This window comes from Mirounga leonina, unplaced genomic scaffold, assembly GCF_011800145.1.
Source record: "Mirounga leonina isolate KUSES-001 unplaced genomic scaffold, KU_Mleo_1.0 Mir_199, whole genome shotgun sequence".
NCBI classification, from domain to species: Eukaryota; Metazoa; Chordata; class Mammalia; order Carnivora; family Phocidae; genus Mirounga; species Mirounga leonina.
The window spans coordinates 4,383,243-4,409,493 of record NW_023270498.1 but is presented as its reverse complement, the minus strand read 5'-3'; the positions used below and the strand labels follow the sequence as shown (position 1 = coordinate 4,409,493).

The 26,251-nt window shown below is 50.3% G+C and overlaps 2 protein-coding genes across 7 annotated transcripts in view; both read left to right on the top strand.

Moving 5' to 3' along the window:
* The window catches only part of DDC (dopa decarboxylase), a 62,214-nt gene extending 50,035 nt beyond the window's left edge, over positions 1–12,179 (top strand). Inside the window, exons 11-14 of the mRNA XM_035026487.1 lie at positions 3,728–3,826; positions 5,929–6,030; positions 9,592–9,821; positions 11,787–12,179. Coding sequence (XP_034882378.1) covers positions 3,728–3,826; positions 5,929–6,030; positions 9,592–9,792 — 402 coding nt within the window. The 3' untranslated portion in view covers positions 9,793–9,821; positions 11,787–12,179. The remainder of the gene's footprint in view (positions 1–3,727; positions 3,827–5,928; positions 6,031–9,591; positions 9,822–11,786) is intronic.
* An 8,785-nt stretch (positions 12,180–20,964) lies between these two features.
* On the top strand, positions 20,965–25,949 carry FIGNL1 (fidgetin like 1). 6 transcript variants are annotated; one of them, XM_035026482.1, is made up of 4 exons: positions 20,965–21,025; positions 23,047–23,190; positions 23,309–23,393; positions 23,750–25,949. In XM_035026482.1, exon 4 carries the CDS (start codon positions 23,760–23,762, stop codon positions 25,788–25,790), a length of 2,031 nt encoding a protein of 676 aa, XP_034882373.1. In that variant the 5' UTR covers positions 20,965–21,025; positions 23,047–23,190; positions 23,309–23,393; positions 23,750–23,759; the 3' UTR covers positions 25,791–25,949. The 6 variants fall into 6 exon arrangements, with proteins under 6 accessions (XP_034882373.1, XP_034882375.1, XP_034882377.1 ...); XM_035026483.1 differs by lacking the exon at positions 20,965–21,025 and adding an exon at positions 22,132–22,149; XM_035026484.1 differs by lacking the exon at positions 23,047–23,190 and having other exon boundaries at positions 20,996–21,025.
* Positions 25,950–26,251: the final 302 nt, after the last annotated feature.

The window sequence follows — 26,251 nt, the reverse complement described above, 5'->3', positions numbered from 1 at the left end:
TCATGGGCCGTCACTCCTGCTGTCCCCCCACCCCCACCCCCATTCTGCTCAGGCTCGGAGTCACGCTAGAGGACATGATCTCACTGGGTCCTAACTAGCAAAGCAAGCCAGGCAGCGGACGGCTCGGCTCAGCCACCCAACTCCAGGTCTAGGGTTAGGAGGAAATGATCTTGCCTGCCCCCTCGGAAGGAGGCAGGAACTTCTGTGCTCAGCTTCCTCCGTGAGGACGGGCACTATCCTTAGACCACACGGCCCCTCGGTTCTGTGCTGTTCCTAGGCTCCCGGGGTCGGCCTCCTGAGGGCAGCAGGGAGAACAGGGTCAGAGACCACAGTGGTGGTCTGATGGCCAGCCTCCTTTCTCAGCCGGGAACCGTATGCTGCGCTGAGCTTCTCACAGATGAGCGAGGCCCCCTTCCTCCCTCCCAGACCCCCAGGCTACCGAGGGAGACAGGGCACAGATGGTCCCACACGCCAGGATCAGCCTTCTGCACACCACTGGGAGCTGCCGTTCTGAGACAGATCTCAAACATGCCGCTCCTTTCCGATGGCTCTTTCTGGCCTGAGGGAAAATGTTCTAAGTCCTCAGCTAGTCCTCTGGTAGTTCAGCTTCTCCTTACGCCATTTCGAGTACCTTGTGGTAATGAAGTCCCAGGCATTAAGTGGCGGCAGCTTATGGATTGTATGTCACGTGTGGACAGTTTTCAGTGGGTCCACCTGCTGATTTTGGACACCGTAACGGACGTCCACCTGGCTCAGGAGGTCCTCCTGGATAATTGTGCGTTCTGTGCTGCTGAGCCCCTGAACAAAGCCAGGGGAAGGCACATAGAGCGTTCTCAGCAGATATTTCAGTTAGTGAATAAACAGATGAAATTTATGGAGGATCAAATTAGAGGGATGAGGGAAATTATTTTGGAGCCGAGAGTCTTCTAAAAACTGATGCACATAAGTTAGCCCTTAGGGTACCAAGAAGTAGGAGAGGTTACATGGGGCAAACACAAGGCAGTCCCACCAGGAAAGAACACGCAGGTCAGTGGGAGCCGGTGTCTGGGCTCCCGGCCTTGCAAAGGGCCTGGGGCACCAGTCTTGCACTATGAGTGTTGTTCCTTCCATCCCCTCATCACAAGCACAAGTGTCACCTGCCTCCCACCTGACCCTCTCCCTGTGCCATAGCCCTACAGGGCCCCTGACCAATTTTACTGCTATCCTAGCTGGGATGTCTTTCCTTTTCAATGTACTTATAGACACCTTTGGAGCTCTTTTATGGTTTCTTCCTTTAGAGTGAATTCTGGGCGAATGCCCTGGGGCCCAGGCTCTTCCTTGATGAGGGAGTGCTGGGCTCAGCAGACAAAGAAAAAGAATATCATAGACATCATCATCATTTTGTTCAAAGACATTGGAAGCCCCAGCCTGAGGTGGTCACAGCCTCCAGGCTGCGGAGGAGACCCCGGGATTCTGGGCCGTCTACCAGGCTCGTTCGGGAAGTGTGGGATGAAAGGGGTGAGCAGCCCCCTTGTCAGGACTGTCAGCCCTCAAGGGATGGGGATGAGGACAGTCTCAGCACCAAGGGGAGGGGGCTGGGAACACCTTGGCCAGAGGATTTTACACTGTGTCTGCTCATGAGTGGCATGAGCTGAAGATGGAAAGGTAGCGTCATTTGCCTACAAAGGTAGCGTCATTTGCCTACAAAGTGGGCATCATTATACCCATTTCACAGACATGGAGACAGAGGTTCAGAGAAGTCAAAGAATTTGCTGAACCTAGCTAAAAGAGAACCAAGAACTTAGGTCAAAAGCTCCCCTTCTGAGCCTCACAATCCCCATGCCACTTGGGTGGGGAAAGTACATTTTCTGGTCCCTTTTAGTGGCTTATCAAGAGCGGGACAACTGAAGATAGGGTTTTAAAAATTTCAGTTGTGGAGGGAAAAGTACCTAGAAATAGCTCCTTTGGTGTCCAAGAAACCTCGAATTGGTTTCTACCTGTAGAATCATTTTAGGTGACCCGTGTACAAGGCTGGAATGGATTTTCCTCCCGACTATATAAGCACAGTGGTCAGCAATAGTCCCTAAAACAGTATAGGATGGCCTCTCTGAGCTGGGCATGGAACTGGGAATAAAATGGCAAACAACAGAGTCCTGTCCCCTCTGAACTTCCAGGCTGAGTGCACAGGGAGTTTCTGCTCTGGGGGCATCTACCCCAGTCCTGCCCCAGGCTCAGAACAGGTCATGACAGCATTTTAGGGCCATATTCAAATGAGCACATCATTAAACTGTGTGCATTTTTACTCCCGGACCGTAGAAATGCAGTTTACCCTGCTTATTCGTCCCAGTGTTAGATAAAAATCACATTTTGATGTCCCGGACATTGGCTTGGCGAGGAATGATGTTAGAATGCAGCCTCCATGCGCAACAATGACAGGAAACCATTGCTTTACTGCTTACTAGTTAGTTAGTGGGGATGGTAAAGAATTCTCTTTTTGATTTTCCAAAAAGGCAAGTTAGTTCCATTTGTACTGAAGACCCCCCAACAGCTTGCGGATGCACTGCTAAATAAGACGGCGTGTGTCAGCAGGTGATTCTGAGGCACTGTACGTTTCTCCCCAGCCTCTGCACACCTGCTCTCCTCCCATAAGACCCTGGCTTCACGGTGCTAAGAAGATAAAGTGATAGGATGTGTGAGCCCACTGAGCACCATGCCTGGCGCGCACACAGGGGCACTATGTTGGATGGCTTTGAGCGTAAATATCTGGGCCCCCTTTTCTCTTTCCGATTTGAGAGCCTTCCGCGAAACCCTTGCCGGGAGCCCCAGGTTCAGAAGCAGCATGCCGTGTTTAAACCGTTTAAACACGGTTTAAAACCCGAGCTGCCCGCCAGGCTACGGAGCCGCACTGCCCCGAGAGCCCCGCTGTGCCCATCACAGATGCCCTGGGGGAGGGTCCAGGCTGTGTCCCCCTCCCCCTGCAGCCCCGCATTCCCCAGGCCCATCTGGAAGTGCTGCCCTGCAGGGAAGGTCCAGGGAACAGAGAGGGAGACTGCGTTGCCCTCAGCATCTTCTTTGTAAGTGCCAGAATGTGACTTTTTGGGAAGCCACAATGAAGTGCCCCTGCTTTATCGTCCCAGATGGCCCCCTTGCCCTTGCTCCCCTCTGGGTCCCTTCTTGCTTACGTGTCCAACCACTGGAGATGGTAGAGTGCTGACCAGCTGCAAACTGAGGACAAGCTAAGGGGAGATTATTTGAGGACCAACCTGTTGGGGCTGCATTTTCTAGTGACCGTCCTGCAGGTCATTCTGTGGTGGCTGGTGGACAGGAAGAGAATCGCTCTTGCTCTGGAAAAGGGTGCCAGGACATCACAGGGAATACGCTGAGCAGGAAGTGTGGGTTTTGGCTTCCTCCTTCCTAACCTCCTGCAGATGGAGCGACCAGCGAGTGAGGGCTGCCCCCCCCCCGCCCCGTGCCCCTGCTGGATGGTGAGCTCCATGTGCTCAGTGCACACAGTGCTTCCCCAGTAGCAGCCTGTTGCATCCTCATCTGTCTCGGAGCTTTGCAAAGAGACCTCTGGCTGCAGGCTCTGCTCACCCCATGTCGGCTTTGCGGTCCACAGTGGGCCATGGCACCAGCCAGGGGACGTCCAGGGAATTAGTTGCCTCCAAGAGAAGCAGGTGCCCCAGGAGCCAGAGGAAAGCAGCTCTCGGTATTTTGCGTCCTGATGCAGTTTTCTGTTCTGTTTCAGCACTGGCAGTTGCCACTGGGCCGGAGATTTCGCTCTTTGAAGATGTGGTTTGTTTTTAGGATGTACGGAGTCAAGGGACTGCAGGCCTACATCCGCAAGGTGACAGTGCTTTCATTACGTATCTGGGTAATTAATATCGGGAGGTCTGTAGGAGTTTAGAAACGAAGGAAGATGTCTGAAGCAGCAAATATCTGATGCAGGTTGGTTTGGGTACTGAGGTTAGGCTTTTTATTTTTATTATTATTATTATTTTTAAGGATTTTATTTATTTGTCAGAGAGAGAGAGAGGGAACACAAGCAGGGGGAGTGGCAGGCAGAGGGAGAAGCAGGCTTCCTGCGGAGCAGGGAGCCCGATGCGGGACTCGATCTCAGGACCCCGGGATCATGACCCGAGCCGAAGGCGGACACTTAACCGACTGAGCCCCCAGGCGTTCCGAGGTTAGGCTTTTTAGAAGACAGTCAGTGCAGAATTATGGACCTTCTGGACACTTCCATGATGACTATAGCCGTCAGGTCCAGGAGACTGCAAAGTGCACGCTCCCCACGGCCGGTCCTGTAGAGACATCTCACCTACAGCCGGTCCGGACAGCAGTGGTGGAGAAATGCTGAGAACACAGGATGTTTGGCTCCAAGGACTGTCGGCATGGGAGAGTCTCGGAGCTGCTGGGGATGGATAGCCTCTGTGCGCCCCCGAGTAGCAGCCCACGCATGGCCTTGGACCCTCGGGGTGGGTCCCAGCAACCTCTGCCTGAATGAGTGAACCAGGCAGCCGTGATGAGCGCTACAAAGTGAGAACCACCGGTCGACTTCAAGCCCCATCACCCTGCCTTTTTTTTTTTTTTACAGTCGAGGAAACTGAGGCCAGAGTATGTGCTGGGACCCCCCCCCCACTGCCGCCAACCCCAGAGCCCACCCATTTAGCTGGCTGCAGAAGGCTGCTGATTTCCAGCTGGTTCCTCCCATGCTGGTGTCCCTTCCTCAGCCATGGCCCCATCTTGATGGACAGAGGTCCTTGGGCTTCATGAGCGGCTCCGGTCCGGCCTCACAGGGAGGGAGGGGATGGTCAAAGCCTGTCCCTAGGCCCCTGTAGCTCTTCGGGACCCCGCGGGGGAGGCGGGCCGCACCTGCCCGCACAAAGTCTTTGGTGCCCTCTAGCGGCCCCAGATTTATTCTGAGCCTGGGAGCCCCACGGACGAAGGAGGCTTCCGTCCCAAGGACACTCAGCCGCTGTGCTTCTGCTGAGTCCCTGAGCACTGTCGTGCGAGCACCGAGCTGCGCGCCTGGGGGGGAATGAGCAACAGGGGCACAGACCTTGGCAGGCTTGTTCTCAGTTCATATACTATTTGAACCCCCTTTGGGGCTCCATGAACACCTGGGCGTCAAATAAGCGGGTGAATTCGGCAAGAGGAAGGCATTTGTTGAACATGGCCGGGACTGTCATTCTCATGTCTTGGTGACAAGTGCTGCAGGGTGACAGCTAGCCAGAGCACCGCAGAAACTGGAGCTTCGGTGGGCCGCTGCGTTAGAATCACCCCCTCAGTTTCCCTATCTGCAGAGTGGGCACAACCGTGGTGTCTCCTGTGCCGCGGGCAGCGCAGGGGACAGAGTGGTGGCGGGGCACCCGGGCCTCAGCACAAGGGGCCGCTCAGCAGGGGCTGGCCCTCTCTCTTCACTCGAATGTTTAAATACCTCCTCACGGTGTTCCTTCTGAAATTCTAACGGATTGTTTTGGTGGAATTAAGAGTCCCCTGAACAGAAGAAAATGTTAGTTGGTGTTTTTCTTTCTTTTTTTTTTTTTAGATTATTTATTTGTTTATTTGAGAGAGAGAGAGAGAGATTGAGAGAACGAATGGGGGGGGCAGAGGGAGAAACAGACTCCAGCTGAGCAGGGGGCCCAACGTGGGGATCGATCCCAGGCCCCCAGGATCATGACCTGAGCTGAAGGCAGACACATCACTGACCGAACCACCCAGGCCCCCAGCTGGTATTTTTCTGAAGACACTAATCCTTCTGTCATGGTAGTGAGCTTCTTCCTAGCCTGTGTGGGAACAGCTAGCGTGTGGGCGGCATCCATGCTTGAGGAAAACGGCTAAGAGCATGTACATGAATCATAGACATGCCATCTGGGAAGGTTTTCTGGGTGGCTGAGTCCAGAGCTGGGCGGTGTTGAGAAACTCAGACAGATGTTTCTCCCTTTCCAGCATGTCCGGCTGGCTCACGAGTTTGAGCATTTGGTGCTCCAGGATCCCCGCTTTGAAATCTGTGCAGAAGTCACTCTGGGGCTGGTCTGTTTTCGGCTAAAGGTATGTGTATCTACTTTAGTCTTCGTTCTCTTGGACGGTGACAGAGGAGAGAGGATCATTCATCACCTCCATCTCCAAACGGGCATGCTAGCTCCCGGGAGAGCACAGAAGTCAGCATGCATTTTCCCATCTGGAGTTCACGCCTCCTGGCCCTGACCCAGCCTGACTGCCCACGGGGCCCTGGGCACCCTCCTCCAGGAGCCGTCTGCCCCCCTCTATCAGACGGAGACTTCTCGCTAGTGTAGACACTTGGCCCCAGAATCCTCTCCACTTCCTCCATCCACACATCTCTGCCGCTGGAATGCTCTGAGCACTAAGCTGGGTACAGGCTCTTCCCTGGACCAGCTCCGGACCCCAGCCCAGACCTGCAGACCCTGGCATCTTAAGGAGCCCCTCCAGGTTGCTGGGTGTGCATGGGGCTTTGAGAAATGCTGGTCTGCAGCGCTCTGTTGTTCTGCTGCCTGATGGTGAGTGTGGTCACTGTGTGAGGGGAAGCTGGCCCAGAGGGCGGAGGGCACAAGCCAGCTCTGCTGGGAATCATGACCACGTTTCTGAGAAGTCTCTGAAAGGTGCTGCACCCACAGGCGCCTTATTATTCTATCTTGTGTGAGTGAGACCGGGTGACAGCCTCCCACTGAGCACTCTCGAGCTGGCTATGCATTTTGCAATCTACCTTTTCATTGGCTTCCTTGTTTGCATGCCCAGAGGCCATCAGGAGGAGGAGGGCTGAGCCCCGCTGCATTGTCAAGGTGCTGTCATCAAAATGTGGCCCTCCGCTCACCATATCCTCCCCCTCCCTGATTCAGGAGCTCCGAGGTGGTAATGAGAACCAGTCGCGAGAAAGCCTGGACTCTACAGAGATAGTTGGGTGCTGGTGGGCCTGTGCTGGGCTCGGGGAGGGGTGCTGTGAGGTCTGTGCAGAGCGCACAGTGGTGGGACCCGACCGTGTGCAAGGGACAGGGGGCCCTTCGTCCTGGTAGGGCGTGGGGGAAGCCTCAGAACGCTGGTGTCCCAGCTGGGTCCCCAGAGGGGCCACGGGCTGCAGTTCGGTTGACATCGGTGTTGACGGCAAGCTTTGATGCGTTTACCACGGAACAGACCTTATGTTTTGTTTTGACTGCCAGTGTTCTGATAGGACCTTTATTTATTTTAATTTTCGGTTTTATTGGGATGTAATCCATACACCACACACTTTGTCCATTTAAAGTACAGTTAGGGGGTGAGCGGCGCTGACCCCCCTGCCCCCCCAAAGCTGAAAATCTGCATACAACGTTTGACTCCCCCCAGACTGAACTTCTAACAGCCTACTGTTGACCAGAAGCCTTACCCATAACACAGGGGAGGGAGGATCACATATTTTGTATGTTCTGTGGATTATACGCTGCATTCTTACCATAAAGCGAGCCAGAGAAGAGAAAATGGTAGGAAGGAAACCACAAGGAAGAGAAAATACATTTGCTGTGTCGCGTGGGATTTCTTGAAAAAAGTCCACGTGTCAGCGTGGGGTCTGCAAGGGTCCGATGCACACGTGTTGATTTTAGCATAAGCGCTGGGGCAGGCAGCTGTCACCTCCCCAGAGCGGGGCCCCCAACACCATCCTTCGGTGCCCCCGATCCGCTGTCTGGCTCCATGGCCCCCAAACCCACCTGTGTGTGGTCCTGGCCCCTTTTCTCCTGTGCAGCACGGCAAGTCCCACCCCCGGCCCCACAATTCCAGAAGCCCAGGGCGCTTCGCAGCCAACAGAAGTGGCCTTCTGTGCATCTGCTTGTCCCTTCCGTTCCACGGATCCCATTTCTTCATCAGGAAGTGTATTGTTCAGGCACGTGGTTCATGTTTCTGTCTCCACGTCTCCGGGCTCATCCTTATCTCCCTGTGCCATTCTGCTCCAGTGTGGATTTCAAGTCCTCTACATTATCCGAAGCTTCAAATACACAGTGTGATTCCGCCCCTCCTCCCCCTGCTCCCCTGTTCTCTTTCTTCCTGTCCGCCCTGCTCCTCCCCCCTTCCCCTCTCCCTTCTTCCCCTGCTCCCAGTTCTCTTTCTTCCAGTCCTCCCCCTTCCCCTCCTCTTCCCCTCCTCCCCTTCCTCCTCTTCTTTCTTTCCCTTCCCCCTTCCCTCTCCCCAGCTCCTCTTCTCTCCTTCTTCCTGTCCTCCCCCCTCCACTCCCCCCTTCCTTCCCCTCCCCCTCCTCTTCTTTCTCTCCCTCTCTCCCTCCTCTTCCCCCTTCCTCCTCCTCCCCCTCCTCTCCTTCTTCTGGTCCTGCCCCCCCTTCTCCCTCATTGTCCTCTCCCTCCCCTTCTTTTTCTCCCCCCCCCCTCCTGCCCCTCCCGCCCCTCCCCCCCTTCTTCTCTTAGACTGTTCTGCTTGGCTTCTTCCTCTATTTAATAGAAGACCTACCTTGCCTAATCCATTTGAAAATCACATTTACCTAAATAATATGTTTTTAATTTCTGTTAAATTTCTTCTGTTAATTTCTGTTTTCATTTCTTCAAACAACCTTTCAGATGTTTGCCCTTGTGCTGAGTCTTTCTGGTAAAATTCCACTGCTTTGTCTCATACATTCTTCCTTCTCTAACCTCATCCTCGAATAGGACAGGCTTTGTCTAGACCTGGCACGCCAGCGGTTTCTGAACTGCCATTGGCCCAGTCCCTGTCCACTGGGTGCCAGCCTGAGCCCCACGAGGCCCGCAGCCTGCGGCTGGGAGGGTCTGCATGGATCCATAGGCCAGTCCCCAGCATCCGGCAGGTGTCTGAGCAGAACTGGACTGTTCTCCTCCCACTGTTCTCCCTGATTCTCGACTCTCAAGACAGAGTGAGAAGGCAAACCAGAGAGCCCTGTGAGGGTCACAGACCAGGGATGTGAGGCCCCACTTCCATCCCCCTTTTACCTTTGATGATGGGGCTTAGGGAACTGGGGGCGCTGCCTGGAAGCAGAAGGAAGGTGACAGGAGCCGGGGAGAAGGATGCACAAATGGGAGATGGGCTCCGGGAGCCGGGGCACCCAGCAGGTGAAGAGATGCCCCCCCCACCCCGATGGCTTCAGTGTCTGGCTGCCTGCCCCAGGAGGGAGGGGCTGCTCCTTTCCAGAGGGGGGAGTCCAGCAATGGCCCCTTGGTCCTCTAATTCACCTGCAGTTTTCCCAGATTCTGAGTTGACTGTGTTCTGTGTTCTATGTTGCTGAGATTTCTCCTATACGTTTTGGTGGGACCCCCTCACTGGTGCCATTTGAAGTCTCAGTTCTACCATTTAATCTACACTAGTCAGTGTGTAGATCGCGTACCTATGAAACTCCATTTTCCTTAAAAAGGCTGGCCTGTGGAAGGGTCACCTTTTGACAGTAGTTCGACCCTGAAGAACCTGTCTTGTAGGAGAGGCTAGAGGCTTGCACCGACACGGAAGTCTCACTGAGGTGAATTTCTTACCCTGATAAACAAAAGGCTAGTGGGAAGGCGGCCTCTCTCGCAGATGTATGGTGGTTGCCAGATGCCAGGCTTCCTTGGTGACCAGTTGAAGTTTGAGTCCTTGGGGACCTGAGCAAGGCCCCTCTCTCCATCTCTGCAGGGTTCCAACAAACTGAACGAAGATCTTCTGGAAAGAATCAACAGTGCCAAGAAAATCCACCTGGTCCCCTGTCACCTCCGAGACAAGTTCGTGCTGCGATTGGCCATCTGCGCCCGCACCGTGGAGTCTGCCCATGTGCAGCGGTCCTGGGAACACATCCGACAGCTGGCCACCGATGTGCTGAGAGCCGAGAAGGACTAGGAGGCCCAGCCGCAGGGAAGCTGCTGCAGGTAGGCTGTCCCCCCAGCTCCGCCGCTCCATGCTGCTGGGCCGCTGGCAGAGGAAGGACCCCCACACTGCAATGATCCTTTAGGAACAGAGATACATTTCTACTTTGTATTCTTTTTTTTTTTTTTAAGACTTTATTTATTTATTTGAGAGAGGGAGCACAAGCAGGGGCAGAGGGAGAGGGAGAAGCAGACTCCCTGCTGAGCAGGGAGCCCGATGCGGGACTCGATCCCAGGACCCCCCCCACCGATTATGACCTGAGCCAACTGCGCCACCCAGGTGCCCCATTTTGTATTCTTTTATATGAGACTATCAATCCTGCATCTCTCTGATTTCCCCTCAGATTTCTTCCATGTTTACAGACGCTGCTTACTAGTATCACAAGCATTTATATTAAACTGGACAACAGCAGATAAATGAAAATTAAACATTACAACAGGAGTTTGACGTGACTGATGATTTATGTTTCTCTGTCCCTCTCTCAATATTCACTGCCCCGTTACCCACTTACTAAAACCCATGGGGGGTGTGGAAACTAAGTGTATTATATAATTTATTTTATAGATTGCAGACAATTTTATCTTGTTCGCTCTTAATTTTCACTGTGAATACATGAAGCCATGCTCAAAAAATCAAAAGTTCAAAATCACATTTCATATATGGCTCCCAGCTGTGAGGTCCAAGATGCAACTTCTCAGTCAAAGCCCGTCCAGAAATACCAGATCCTTTTCCTGGTATGGCAAGAACCTCTCTTAAAGGAGCCCAGCCTGCCCAGAGCAACACCAGACGTCTAGCTTGAGCATCTCTGGAAGGTACTGGAGAGAGATCACAGTTTCAAATATTTCCATTGCTTTCAGATAAGAATGTGTACGTCTGTGTGTGGGGGGGGTGCGTAAGTGCTGTAAGATATATGCAAAACAAAACCGTCTCAGGCAAACACTCCTGGTTAACATTTCCACAGCCCTGTGTTTGCACAAATCTCATCAGGATCGATCATATCAGGATCTGATTCCCGTGTGCCCATAACAACAGAGAGTCTATAGCTCTGAAATGTGAGCAGAAACAAAGTCTCATTTCTGATAGAAGGCAAGATGACTGGGGCGCCTGGGTGGCTCAGTCGTTAAGCATCTGCCTTCGGCTCAGGTCATGATCTCAGGGTCCTGGGATTGAGTCCTGTGTCGGGCTCCCTGCTCAGCAGGGAGTCTGCTTCTTCCTCTCCCTCTGCCCCTCCCCATGCTCGTGTTCTCTTTCTCGCTCTCAAATAAATAAATAAAATCTTTACAAAAAAAGTCATGATGACTGTGGAATCATACACGTTATCAATTCAAAAGGTTACAAATGGGGGGTGCCTCGGTGGCTCAGTCGGTTAAGCATCTGACTCTTGATTTGGGGTTCGGTCGTGATCTCAGGGTCGTGAGGTTGAGCCCCGTGTCGGGCTCTGTGCTGGGCGTGGAGCCTGCTTAAGATTCTCTCTCTCCCTCTCCCTCTGCCCCGCCCCTCCTGGTCGTGCTCCCTCTCTCTCTAAAAAAAAAGGTACAAATGGGATTAAATTTTTTAAAAATATAGGATATAATAGTGAATCATAACGCATGTACTTTTGGGGGCCAGGTTAATTCAAGCAATGAAAATCTGAATACCCAGGCTTTACTTGCGCTCACCTGAGATTATCATATCAAATTCATGTGGTTGTAATTCCGACGGAGAGAAGGAGCTATCCCCATTTCACGGAGGGTAGAAACTGGCACAGATGATGACTGACATTGGTAAAATGTGTCCGAGAGAGGCCAGATCAGTCGCTTGATCTCGTGGTTCACAGTTCCTATTTGTCTACAATGCACGGTTCCCTCCAGCTCACTGGAGAACTAGCATATTCTTTCTCTGTATTCTAACAAGAAGTATACAAAATACCGATTCTTTAATTTTTTTTGAATGTAGCCATACGTTCATGCATATGTTTTCCCCTGTAGAGATCAAAAGTTGAAAAGGAGTACATCTGAGAGCTGTGGAACGAGAAGACAATAAACATTATTCTGGTCCCGAGGACCCAAGCCTGCATGAGGCCTCACGCTTCTTTCTGTGAAGTTCTCCAGAAGCTTAGTGATTATGTCTGCTCACTCTCTTACCAATGAAGAAACTACTTACTGCAATCCCGGTGCATGTAGCTTTTACTCATTATTCAACTGTGACTTTTGTTGATTAAGAAATCATAGGTTGTCATGCTCTTGAAGTCATCAGTGGTGGGAGAGGCTTACTGAAATATTTTCCAGGATATTCTAGGATCGAGGGACTTGAGATTATACCCGTGGTCTTTAAATTGTTCTGTCATGTGCCTCAATGCTTAATAAACAATGTGAAGTGCAGTGGTGAATGTGTCTGGTAAGCATCCTTTGGTTCCACGTTGTACCCAACTGATTGTTGTAATGCACACTTAACCTTTCAAAACAGCCAAAGATAGGGCATCCTTGGATATTTTTTTAAAGATTTTTATTTATTTATTTGAGAGAGAGAGCAAGAGAAGGAGCACAAGTAGGGGGAGCAGCAGAGGGAAAAGCAGGCGCCCCACTGAGCAGGGAGCCCGATGCGGGGCTTGATCCCAGGACCCTGAGATCATGATGTGAGCCAAAGGCAGACGCTTAACGACTGAGCCACCCAGGCACCCCCATCCTTGGATATTTTTCAATGGTGTCATTGCTCCAACAAATGTTTACGGACTACCTTGTGCATATCAGGCAGTGTTCTAGATGCATTAGCAACACACAAATTTTACTTAGAAGTGACTCTAACTCTTGAAGAAATAAACCCAGAGCCAGGACACAATCACAGACCAAGTTCTACTGGCATGATGGGAAAGATTACCTTCTAGGACCTTGGTTTCCTGGTCCAAGGACCAGTGATGAGTCCATCTACCCTATGGTCTCATGACTGATAAACAACCAGAGTGTTCTTGTAAACGTAAATACCAGTAAGCCGCAGTATTTACTCTAATAGCCTATCTTTGTTTGAAACCATTTTTACTGGCAGAAACACTTGAATTTTAATCTCAAGATGAGTTCTTGTCCTTTAGAGACGATTTAACCATTGAAAGCAAAGCGTCCTCGGAAAAGGTCCTCGGACTATTAATAAGTCTATTTGAATTTCAAAGACCTCTGATAGCTAAATGTAATTAAATGGTCTGTTTTTCAGGAATCTGGAAATACATCAGAGGCTATGTAGTTCCCCATCTTACACATAAGATCATTGGTTCTCTGCCCATCAGTGAACCAGACCTGCCTTCCATCAAGGTGTGAGGATGTGGGATGGGCCACTGGGGCCACTGGGACCACATGTTAAGAGCTGTAGGGTGTTGAGCACTCAGATCATTGAGTTGAGGTGGAGGTGACTGTGTTCTACAATGAGATGGTTTGCACCTGAGTGTGCTCTTGAACTACGTTTGCTACAAGATCTCCAAAATGAGCCACCAAAGTCACTGAGGCCAGCTCTCAGCTTTTGAGCTTTTGTGGAGCTGCCTCCCCAGCCCCATCTATAAGCCTACTTTGGGAAGATGGCGGAGGCTGGAGTCCCAGGCAAGAGCTTGGGCGGCAGGTGACAACAGGGATGCTGCTGAGAACCATGCACAGACAGGAGGTCCGAAGCCAGCTGAGTGACTGAGGGGCTCCTCTCTCTGAGCTTGGCTGGGTCTTTCCGGTGGAGATTCCCAGACATCCGCTTAGATGTAGACCCAGAAGAGATGGAAGCTTGTCTGACTTTGGGCTCATTTCTCCGTAAATCATCGCAGTTCACCCCACCTCCTGATCTCTCCAGGCATCTCAGGGACAGAGCCATCAGGCCCCAAACCACCCAGGCTAGACCCAGCAAGAAGCACTGCTTCCCTGTGTATTAAACACACACACACACTCATAGCATGTGATCCATGCCAGGCACCGTTAACAATATTTTTAAAATATTAACTTTATACTTATTTTTAAATTTTCAGTTATTACTCCCAATTTACAGATGAGAAAATGGGGTTTGTCAAGAGGGTTTTTCAAGAGGTTTAGTGACTTGTCCCAGGTCATACTGCCAATTGGTGACTGAGCTAGGACTAGAACTCAGGCAGCCTGGGACTAGAATGCACACCCTTTGCCCACTCAACTGGTGGCCAAACATGCCATCTGCTCTTCAGGGTGAACCATTTTTCAGAATAAGTGGCAGTGAAACCATTCATTCCCTTCTGGGAAAAACCCATTTTCACCTCCCAGGTCAAGTCTTGGCTCCTGATCCCAGCCTGACGATCCCCAAATAGTCCCATAGTTTATGAAGGTCTGGACTACTCAGCCTAACCTTCGATCCACCGCATAGCATCTTTACGTAAATATACATTCCGTTTGGTGTCACGACGTGTCGTAGACCCCTGCTGGCACCAGAAGTCGATGCAAAGCCTATTGCCTCCTGGCCTTTGATAATGGCACCTCCTGCCTGCTTGGTGTTGGAAAAATCCCCGACGGATGTGGACACAACTGGATCCGGATACCCAAACCGTATTTAGTCATACATAACACTTCTGACACCAAATGAGATTTTTCCTTCCTGGCACCAAATAGCAGCACCTCTTCTAACGCTACCTCTCCAACTCTCTGCCACTATCTAACGGGAGTTAGATATGAGCCCATAATTAGGGCTCCGAACCATAAGTTGCCCTGCACCTGATGCCCGTCACAATCCCGGGGCCTCCCATACTTCTGACAGACGGGCTATAAAGCAGGGGTTCCCTTGACCCCCTCCTTAGGTTCAGTGCCTTGCTAGAACAGCTCACAGACTCAAGACGCTGTTTTACTTGTGCTTACCATTTTATCATAAAGGGTAAGGCTCAGGAACAGCCAATCAGAAGAGCTGCGCAGGGCAAGGTATGGGGAAGGCGGATGGAGCTTCCGCACCCTCTGAGTGCACTCTCCTAGTACCTACATGTGTTCCCCAGCTTGGAAACTCTCCCAACCCTGTCATTTAGGGGTTTTTATGGTGGATCCATGAGATGGGCATGGTTGATTAAATCACTGGCCACGGGTGATGAGCTCAATCTCTGGCCCCCCTCCACTCCCCAGAAGTCAGGAGGCTGGCCTGAAAGTTACAACCCTTTAATCACACTTTGGTCTTCTTGGTGTCCAGCCCCCATCTTGGTTCTATCTAGGGGGCAACCAAGAGTCCCCTAGTTTTGAGCAAAAGAGGCTCCTGTCACCCACACATTCCCAGGGATTTCGGAGCTCTGCTGTCAGGTATCAAGGACAAAACCCGAGAATATATTGTTCTTATTGTATTACACTAAGGAAATCTCCTGGAATCATATGCCTCTTCTCCAAAATGTGGCAAACAACAAAACTTTGTGGGACCAAAGATGCTCACTCACGCTGACTACATGCCAGTGTTGAAAGGAACCTGTGGAAATGCCCAAGACAGACGGGAGAAGTGGGATGTCACTGGGCATTCCCTTGCTCATCATAAGGGGAGAAGACCCAGAGGGAAGGCAGGTTTAAAGTATCCACTAACTTCATCCCTGTGCCCCTAACTCGCGAGTCCCTTGGACTCAGTACATTAGAAACTGCTGATATTTTATTCAGAAAGCCTGTGTTTGAGACCAGGAATGGAGATTGCCTGGCAGCCTTTTGCTCTAACGGTTGTTTGATTGCTTTTCTGAATCATGTAAATCCCCAAGGATCAAATATTAGAAACTGTTTTGCTTTTTCTTTTTTACTGCACTCGATACCAAAATCTTTTTCCTCAGCACCTCTGTGCTGCCTCCTATCACCTCTACCTGGCATAAATAATAGAAACAAATTATTAAGAAAGCACTGTGAGAATAGGTCGCTTGCATAAACTGGGTCAATCTGGAGCTACTATTTTTGAGAAACTTGTGTGTTTCTGCTCTAAGCAGAGATGTGACACAGATGGTCGAGGGAAGAGAGAAGAGGAAGAAACAGGGTGGGCTCACTTATACGAGACCACGTGGGTCCAAGAAATCTAAAATGCAGACCCCCAGACCTCACCATTTATGGTGATAGCCCCTGGTGCCATCAGAGGGAAACTGAGTCACGTGAGGAGGTTTATAAACAGAAGGCTATCCAGGGGGAAAGACTCAGAGAGAGGACTTGGTTCCTGTCTTTAAATGTACACTCCAAAGCAAAGGAAACAGTCAACAAAACAAAGAGGCAACCCACAGAATGGGAGAAGATATTTGCAAATGACACTACAGATAAAGGGCTGGTATCCAAGATCTTTAAAGAACTTCTCAAAGTCAACACCCAAAAAACAAATAATCAAGTCAAAAAATGGGCAGAAGACATGAAAGACACTTCTCTGAAGAAGACATACAAATGGCTAACAGACACATGAAAAAATGTTCATCATCATTAGCCATCAGGGAAATCCAAATCAAAACCACATTGAGATACCACCTTACACGAGTTAGAATGGCAAAAATGGACAGGGAAAGAAACAACAAATGTTGGAGAGGTTGTGGGAAAGGGGAACCCTCTTACACTGTTGGTGGGAATGCAAGTTGGTACAGCCACGTTGGAAAACAGTGTGGAGGTTCCTCAAAAATTTAAAAATAGACCTACCCTATGACCCAGCAATTGCACTACTGGGTATTTACCCCAAAGACACAGATGTAGTGAAAAGAAGGGCCATATGCACCCCAATGTTCATAGCAGCAATGTCCGCAATAGCCAAACTGTGGAAAGAGCCGAGATGCCCTTCAACAGATGAATGGATAAAGAAGATGTGGTCCACATATACAATGGAATATTACTCAGCCATCAGAAAGGATGAATACCCAACTTTTACATCTACATGGATGGGACTGGAGGAGATTATGCTAAGTGAAATAAGTCAAGCAGAGAAAGTCAATTATCATATGGTTTCTCTCATTTGTGGAACATAAGGAATAGCATGGAGGACACTAGGAGAAGGAAGGGAAAAATGGGGGGGGGGAATTGGAGGGAGAGATGAACCATGAGAGACTATGGACTCCGAGAAACAAACAGGGTTTTAGAGGGAAAGGGGGATTGGTTAGCCAGGTTGTGGGTATTAAGGAGGGCACATACTGCATGGAGCACTGGGTGTTACATGAAAACAATGGATCGTGGATCACCACGAAGAGTCTTTGTGCCTCCAAAGAGTGACACGGAGGGAGGCAGGTTTTGTTTCAACGTGGAGAACTCAAAAGACAGGCTGTGAGCACACAGGACCTGCTTTCTTACCGGGCAGTAAGTTTGACTCCCCTGCAGGCGTTCAAGTGGTAAAGGAAACTCGAGGGGACAGAAAACTTGACCACCTTTGAGCCCTCTCCTACATCTGAGATTCAAGGGTCTATGAAGACCAGAGAAGCTGGGCTGATTGATCAAACAGCAGGGTTAGGGAGCACAGAAATTGGAAGCACTGCCCCAGGATGGGTTCTTCTTGAGTAAAAAGCGCTAGCCAGCCACCTGCCCCCCCACCACACACACACCCCTGCTGAGCTAAAGGCTTACCTGACCATAATAGTCCTGCACTTGGGTGGTGCTTACTGGGGTCATTCTCATCCAAACGTTCTTCAGCGATCAACTGGGTTTACCCTCCCCTCCAGGACCCCCGATGTAGCTCGTGTGTAGTGGGGCTAGGATTTGAACCCTGAAAAGCTGGGTCCATGGGCCATGCTCTTGATTACTGCACCAGCCTGCCCCTAGACCATCAGAATACAGTCTATTACTTTCCTAGGGTTGTTGGAACAAAGCACCAAAAACTAGGAGACTTAAAATAACAGAAATTTATTCTGGAGGCCAGAATCCCGAAATGAAGGTGTCCGCAGGGCCACATTGCCTCCACAGCCTCCGGGGGAGGGTCCCTCCTTGCAACTCCAGCTCTGGTGGCCCCAGATGCTCCCTGGCTTATGAGTGCATATTACTCCAGTCTCTGCCTCCCCTCTGTACCTCTCTTCTTTATAAATCATCAGTCGCATTGGATTAAGGCCCCCCCTGGTCCAGTATGACCTCATCTTAACTCGATTGCATCTGCAAAGACTCTGTATCCAAACACCATCTCATTCCCGGATACCAGAGGTTAGGATTTCAGTATATCTTTTGGGAACACAATTCAACCCACAGCCTGTATAGAGCAGACAAGAAGCAGCCAGAAGTGCTGACTCAGGTTGGCGGTGATGTTCTAGGAAAAATGACCAAAGCAGATTGTCCTTACTGCTCTGCCTGCCCCATTTCTGTTTACTCTGTGATGCCACAGGATCCTCCCCACGGCCCCTGTGATTCCTTCAGTGTGGCCAATGAAAGCTTTTTCTGGGACTGTGCATGCATTCCGTCCAGATGCACACAGGTCTTGCTTCTCCAATGGAGGGCAGGAATACTGCCTTATCACGGAGCTAGGGGGTTGCCAGCTTTAAAGTCAATGAGAATCCAGCCACACACAGGAGTCTGGCCATGAAGGAACGGAGCTTAGGTTTGGCTGTTTCACCTGACTCCTGTCCTGTCTGCTTATGTCCTCAAACCATCCACCTCCCTACACACTGACTAAACACATCTCTTTTAAACTTATAGAAAGTAACTTTCCTGGCACCCAGGGATGCACAATATTTGGGGCCATAGTCTCTCTCTGCTCAAAAACAAATGAGATCACTGAAGTGTACCGCGGGCATTTTTTTGAGACCATGTTTATAATATTCATGAATATGGAAATGAGCAGCCATCTCCCAGAATCCCTCACGCAAAGAACTGGCACTCTCTTTGCTGTAGGTGGAAACCGTTTCTCTTGCAGTTTCGAAGAAAAAAAAAAAAAAATCCTACCCAGAAGAAAGAACATAGTCTATGGTCTCAGAAGGAAAGTTTATCTGCATAGCTCAAGTACTAAACTCTTCCACACTAGGCTAAAGTGTTAGATAGTATTCTAAAATATCCCATTTGTAAAAGAGCGAAGGTCTCTCTACGGTGTAAGGGTTTGAATCCCAATGGTAGTGTTCATATAGCAGCAAGTACAGGACAACCTCACAGCTTCTGTTGAATGTCTGCATTGTGCCAGCCAATGTTTTGCGGATTTACGGTATCGCGTATTAATCGCAATCCTTAGAAGAGCTTCTGAGTTAGAGGAGTTTACTCCCTTTACATAGGTTAGGAGGAGGCTCCGTTTGGGGAGAGTATGGAAGTGACTTATACTTCTGCCAGCAACGCAGGAAGATGGAAACTGCTGGATTGGGAAATGCTTTTGTATCAAAGGCACAAAAGTGAAATGGCAATGCTCATGTCACTTGTTGAAAACCAGCTCTGGACTCTTAGGATGGTAAGACAGCGGTTTGTGTGAATTCTCCAAATGCTATCATTAAAACATTAGTGATGAAAGTCACCAAAAATTGCCAATTACCCTAATAATATTTATTTAAATTTACTAAATTTACTGCCAATTACCCTAACAGCATATGGTGATTTCTAAATATACAAGTGGAAAAATAGCTAGTAAACGCACAACTGAGTCAGCCTGGAGATAACAGTTTCCATTGACATTTTCTTTTATTTTTATTCTCTATATTTTGAGTAATTATGAAAATTAGCTAATAAATTATGAACCTTTAGAATAAAGAGTCTGTTATTCCTACTTAAGCCAAGAAATGAATTGTGAGCGGTTTCCCTTGTGATTGCCTATTTACAAAAATATATTGTCTAATCCCTTTTATTTTGTGCCCATTTAAAAAGATGCTAGAAGAAAGGTCTTTGACATTTTTTTTGCCTCCCATTTCTTCAGACCGTGCATTTAAATGTCACGTGCTGTTATTTTCCGCTCTCAGGATGGGATAACCCAAGATCAGTGAGCCAAGGAGAGGAAGAGGAAGGCTACTGGGGCTTCCTGGAAAACACAAACACAAAAACAAAACGCTTCTTCCTTTTGCCGAAAGAGAAGTATTCAGGGGTGAAAGGTCTTTCCTAGTTTGGTCCCTTCTTCCCGCTTTAAATGGGGCAGTTTGAGGCTGCGTTCCTTGCATCGTGGGGGCCTTCTCGGAACAGCGAGGTGACAAGCCTGGAGGGAAAAGTCACGGGAGATGGGGGGGGGGGGATGGCAGAATGGAAATGTGTACCCTCAGGACATCCTTAGGGCGCGTGATCAGAGCCGGAATCGTCTCCAGTTATGTGACGCGATGACAGTAAGGACAGCAGAGGTCGTTGCCGGTGGCTATTCTGTTTCTTGGTCTGAAAACGCAATTCACTAATCTGGGCATGCGACTGTCCTCAAAGTCCAAGGCAATAACGGAGTGTTTTCCAAAGGCTTCCTTCCACGAAAGTGTCCCGAAAGAGCGCAGGGCGGGGGCGGGGTGTTCCGGCTGAGGGGCAGAGCTGAGCTGCCAGACTCAGGCAGAGCAGGCGTTCGGATTCCCTTAGTCTGTCTTAAAAATGCGTGTCGATTTGCACGCTCCTCTACTCAGTGCTCTTGGCCGGTGGGTAAGCTTTGCCCAGCACCCGCCTGCTGACGTGGAGAACAGACGGGGCGGAGGAGGGGCACCGCCACGGGCTGGCGGGGAGCCGGCCTCCACGTGCTCCGAGGAGGGGGTACCGCCCCCCCCCCCACGGCCCCCGCGTCAGTCGACCTGACCGCGCCGCCACCTGCCTGGCCCGGCCGGCAGCTGCACCGCGCTCCCTGAGCTGCCCAGGGGGGCGCAGGTAAGGCGCCTTCTGCGGGGGTCCTCTGAACTGGGCTCTACCCTCAGCGTCTCCGAGTCTTTATTTCGGACGGCGAACAGGAGGCACAGGTGCAATGAAACGATGTTCATCACTTCCCGTGAACTCCTCGTTGCTAACCAGCTTCAGAACCTCCGCAGTCAGCCTCCGTCAGCCAGCGCGGACTGAGACCTGCCGCGCGCCCCCGCCGCCCCGCGCGCCCCCGCCGCCCCGCGCGCCCCCGCCGCCCCGCGCGCCCCCGCCGCCTCTCTGGTCAGGCCCCCGCCCCGCCCCGCGCGCCCCCGCACCCCCCCCCGCGCACGCCCCCACCCTCGCCAACATTCCCGCGCGCTCTCGCCGCGTCTCCCGTCGCCGTCAACCTCCCGAGCCCCAGGCTGATCCCCGCTGCCCAGATCCTCACCAGCCACCGCCCCCACCTCCGGCGCGCCCCACGCACGCACGCACGCACGCACGCACGGCGCGGGCCCGAGCCCGTAAGCAGCGCGCATGCGCACATCGGGCCCCGCGCTTTTCGGAGGCTACAGGTAGGCTGGGAGGCGGGGAAGCGCGGGAGGGCCCGGGCCGGGACCGTGCGGGGGATGGGGGTCGGGATGGGGGCCAGGGGCCAGGCCGGGGGTGGGGGGCGCAGAGGGGACGGGGCGTGCGGAGGAGCCTGGCCCCGGCCAGGGTGCTGCGGAGCGAGCGGGTGGGCGGGAGGGAGCGGGGGTCGCGGAGGGCCCGGGGGCAGGGGCGGGCAGAGGCAGCGCGGGGGGCCGGGCGGCCGGGCAGGGGTCTCCGCGGCCCGCTGAGGGAAGGCGGGCGGTTTGGAGCAGGCTCTCGCAGGGTTCGTGCCCGCGGCGCCCGCCGGTTCGGGGAGGTGGTCTCCTGGGGGCGGGCTGCTGCGGCGGCGGTGCACCCACCCCCGTGGAGGGGTCCTTGCGAGGACTGGGGACGCCTGACGCTTGTTCTAGGATTTTCTAAGTGCTGAGGCCTGTGGTGAGTGCTTTGCAGAACTTTCAGCCCCTGGGAGCTGAGTCCTGTAACTGTGCTCCTGACGCACAACTTCGGGAATTGTGCTGGGGTCCTGGCTGGTGGGCGGGTCCTGAGGCCGGTCTGCTTCTGGGAGTTAGAAATTCCTACAGAGGGCTGCCGGCTCTGTGTCTGGCAGGGTTTTAGGAGTTTTTATTGCAGCGGATACCCTGTTCTAGATACTGGGAGAGGATAGATGTAATAGAAAACGGGTCCTGCTTGCAGAAGCCAACTGTCCAGTTAGATTCCACATTCTCACAATAAGCAGAAAATTATCAAAATAATAATAAAAAAAAGATTGAAATGCAGTTCATATGTGTTAATGAGCCGCAAATTTTAGGTGGAAGAAATGCTGTATGAAAGTGACTGATGGTAATGGGGACAGTGGCCGTGTCCTTGGCCAGGGCTGGCCACACAGGTGTTAGCCTGTCCGTGTCCACATTTGCGGGGTAAATGATTGAGTCGACAGGAAGTAGACTTGGGAGGTGAATTTCCAAGAAAAGGATGAAGGTGGAGAGGAAAGGAGGGTGTCTTGGGAACAGTGACAGAGCACTGAGCTGTTGGAGGAATCCCAGGATTGCAGGTGACAAAGGGGGATGAAGCCATGCAGAGGAAGAGGGTGTTCCTCCTGATAAGAAAGGTGATAAATGTTTTCCAAGTCACCTCTCAGTTCCTCACTTCCAGCTTTGCCTGAAAGTCTTTTTTTTTTTTTAAAGATTTTATTTATTTATTTGAGAGAGAGAATGAGAGAGAGAGAGAGCATGAGAGGGGGGAGGGTCAGAGGGAGAAGCAGACCCCCTGCCGAGCAGGGAGCCCGATGTGGGACTCGATCCCGGGACTCCAGGATCATGACCTGAGCCGAAGGCAGTCGCTTAACCACCTGAGCCACCCAGGCGCCCTGCCTGAAAGAGTCTTAAAAGCTAAAATGGTCGAGTGGAAAGAGAGATGAGGGGCTTGTCAGAAGTCAGTTCTACCTTTGACTAGTTTAATTTTAGTTTTATTGCAGAAGCAAATTAGAATCTCACTGGGCCTTTCGTATTTGTAGCGTCTTAAGTGAGACACGGCTGTATTAACCTTTGTCCTAAAAGAACCTACAGATTATTAAGCCATATTTATAGGCATTTTGGGAGGTAGATTTAAAATACAGGAGTTCTTGGTTTTTACAACACTCCTTTATTGCAATACTCCTAGGAAACTTAGACGTTTTCTTACACATTTTTCTTGTGGCTGGAGTGATAAATTCCACACATCTAGCAATATGATTACAGTCACCAATAATCCTGGTAAAATAATTTGACTGTAAGGAGGCTTATAAAAATAACTTAAGAGAAGAATCCTAAAGTAAAAGCACTTTACTAGCACACTGTTTAGACTTAGAGTGTTTATACTTTAGCAGACTTGTTCTCCTATTTCATTTACAAGGTCAGTTTCACTTTTTAATACTTCACGTGAAATTGGAAAATTGTGAGATTCTGGGGCATCCTGTTTTCGGTGCTCATTGATGAGGAAGTCCTTAAAACATTTGATAATGTGGCAGTTGTTGAGGACTTTGATCCGTGCTGATGTGACCTTCGGGGGCGGCATCCAGGAGCGGCTCATGTGCGGTGACTTGCCCTTTTCCTGTGTGAACGTGCCCGAGTGTGGATCCCGGCCCTGTTGCTTGCTGGCTCTGTGATCTCCGGTGAGCTCCCAGCCTTAGTTTGCACATTTGTGTAACAGGCATGAGAATGGTGCTTTTCACAATATTTGCATACTCATTATTTGACTTGATTCTTGTGATGATTTCTCTCACTTTACAGATCAAACTGAGGGCCCAGCGATAGAGGCTTGGCAGAGATCATTCATCTGGTTTTTCTTAGAGACGGAGCTGAACCCCCGGGCTTGGTATGTTCTGCTTTGTCTGTAGTTCCTTTGCTCTAACGTGTTGCCTTTCTTTTGCTGATTAATTTGAAACCCTTTCCATCTAAGCCTTAGCAATGTTTTCCCTATTTGCAGGGAAAATGATATAACTCAAACCATTTAACCTATAACAAAGCATTATTAATTAAGTCTTTATCTTGAATGCCTGAAATCTGTGCTTACCTAGCTATTTCTTATATAAGTGTTCTATTCTTATATGTGAGCAGTGCAGTATACCTTCCTTCAGATGAGCAGAGATTTAAAAAATATGCTTACAATATTATATCTTTGTTTCTTTCTTCTTGGTACTGACTGTTTTTCATTTTTGTCATTTGTTGGAGAACCTCCAGCATGCAGACCTCCAGCTCCAGGTCTGTGCACCTGAGTGAATGGCAGAAGAATTACTTTGCAATTACATCGGGCATATGTACCCCAGGACAGAAGGCAGATGCGTACCGAGCACAGATATTACGCGTTCAGTATGCATGGGCAAACGCTGAGCTCTCCCAAGTCTGCGCCACCAAACTGTTCAGAAAATACGCAGAGAAATATTCTGCAGTTATTGATTCTGACAATGTTGAGACTGGCTTGAATAACTACGCAGAAAGCATTTTAACTTTAGCAAGATCTCAGCAGACTGACAGTGACAAGTGGCAGTCTGGACTGTCAATAAATAATGTTTTCAAAATGAGTAATGTACAGGAGATGATGCAAGCTGGCAAAAAATCCAGAGACTCTCTGTTGGCACCTGCTGATGCCTCGGTAGTAATCCATAAAGAGGCTGTTGTCCTTGAGCCTCCTAAACTTAGTGTTTGTGGGGGTTCTGGGGAGAGTGGCCCATTAACTAATGCACCTCCTGGTACGAATAGGACCCAAGACATCCCAGAGAGCAGTCCTTCGAAGTGCCCTCAGGATGCCCAGCCACCTGTCCTGACTAACACCAGAAAGACCTGTCCTTCATCCTTAACACTGTTTGGTGACTTTGCCACTGCAAAAATCCATGCCACACCATTATTTGGAAATGTTAAGAAGGAAAATAACAGCTCTCCAAAGGCCAACATAGGACTAAATATGTTCTCATCTAATCAGTCTTGTTTGCCTTCTGGCTTTGAAAATCCACGGGAGAGAAAAACTTTTTATGGTTCTGGCACCATTGATGCCCTTTCTGCCCCGATAGTGAATAAGGCTTTTAGTAAAACAGAGGATAATGGCCAAAGGGAAGAGAGTAGCCTGCCTACTTTTAAAACTGCAAAGGAACAGTTATGGATAGATCAGCAAAAAAAGTACCACCAACCCCAGCGTGCATCCGGGTCTTCCTATGGTGGTGTAAAGAAGTCTCTGGGAGCTAGTAGGTCCCGAGGAATATTTGGGAAGTTCGTTCCTCCTGTACCTAAGCCAGATGGGGGAGATCAGAATGGGGGAATGCAGTATAAGGCTTACGGTGCAGGAGCTGCGGAGCCGGCACATCCAGTTGATGAGCGGCTGAAGAACTTGGAGCCAAAGATGATTGAACTTATCATGAATGAGATTATGGACCATGGACCGCCCATAAGCTGGGACGATATCGCAGGAGTAGAATTTGCCAAAGCCACAATAAAGGAGATAGTCGTGTGGCCCATGATGAGGCCAGACATCTTTACGGGTTTACGAGGACCCCCTAAAGGAATTCTGCTCTTCGGGCCCCCCGGGACTGGTAAAACTCTAATTGGCAAGTGCATTGCTAGTCAGTCTGGGGCAACGTTCTTCAGTATCTCTGCTTCTTCTTTGACGTCTAAGTGGGTAGGTGAGGGGGAGAAAATGGTCCGTGCATTGTTTGCCGTGGCAAGGTGTCAGCAGCCGGCTGTGATATTCATTGATGAAATCGATTCCCTGTTATCTCAACGAGGAGATGGTGAGCACGAATCTTCTAGAAGGATAAAAACGGAATTTCTAGTGCAGTTAGATGGAGCAACCACATCTTCTGAAGATCGGATTCTAGTGGTGGGAGCAACCAATCGGCCCCAAGAAATTGATGAGGCTGCCCGGAGAAGGTTGGTCAAAAGGCTTTATATTCCGCTCCCAGAAGCTGCGGCTAGGAAACAGATTGTGATTAATCTGATGTCCAAGGAGCAGTGCTGCCTCAGTGAGGAGGAAATTGCCCTCGTTGTAAGGCAGACCGATGGGTTCTCGGGAGCTGACATGACACAGCTTTGCAGAGAGGCGTCTCTCGGGCCTATTCGCAGTTTACAAACTGTTGACATCGCCACGGTAACACCCGATCAAGTTCGACCAATAGCTTATGTTGATTTTGAGAACGCCTTCAGAACCGTGCGGCCTAGTGTGTCTCCTAAAGATTTAGAGCTTTATGAGAACTGGAACAGAACTTTTGGTTGCGGGAAGTGAAGGGGACACACGGGACACTTGAAATCTAAAGATGGCATCTTTGTAATGCAGCCTTTCCCACTTTTTAGCATGGGAAACTGGGAATTTATTAATTGTACTTTTACAGTGTATATTTTGAATTCTATAGCTCAAATAAAATAGAGTAACAGTAGCTTACATTTTACAATCGATTGACTTAGCCTATGTTAACAGAAGCTTGAGTTTTCTTCCAGGTGTTACCTGATTGTGAGCCTGTTCCTACAAAACGTGAATGAACGTTTTTCTCGGGTTTCAAAGCAGTCTTTGTTTTCGAGATGTACAATAGGATGACTAGTGAGCTCAGATTGAAACCAAAAAATCTCATTTGTGTCTGTGGTGGCATCTGATCGGTATGCCCCTTCCGCTGAAGAAAGGGTCTTTTCTGAAGACCCACGTAACTCTTAGCATTGGCCAGTGTCGTGGTTTATGCTCAGGCAGCTTAC

Bases quoted from the DNA above. Each gene is read 5' to 3' on its own strand.
- FIGNL1 (XM_035026482.1), top strand. From the start codon at position 23,760: ATGCAGACCTCCAGCTCCAGGTCTGTGCACCTGAGTGAATGGCAGAAG.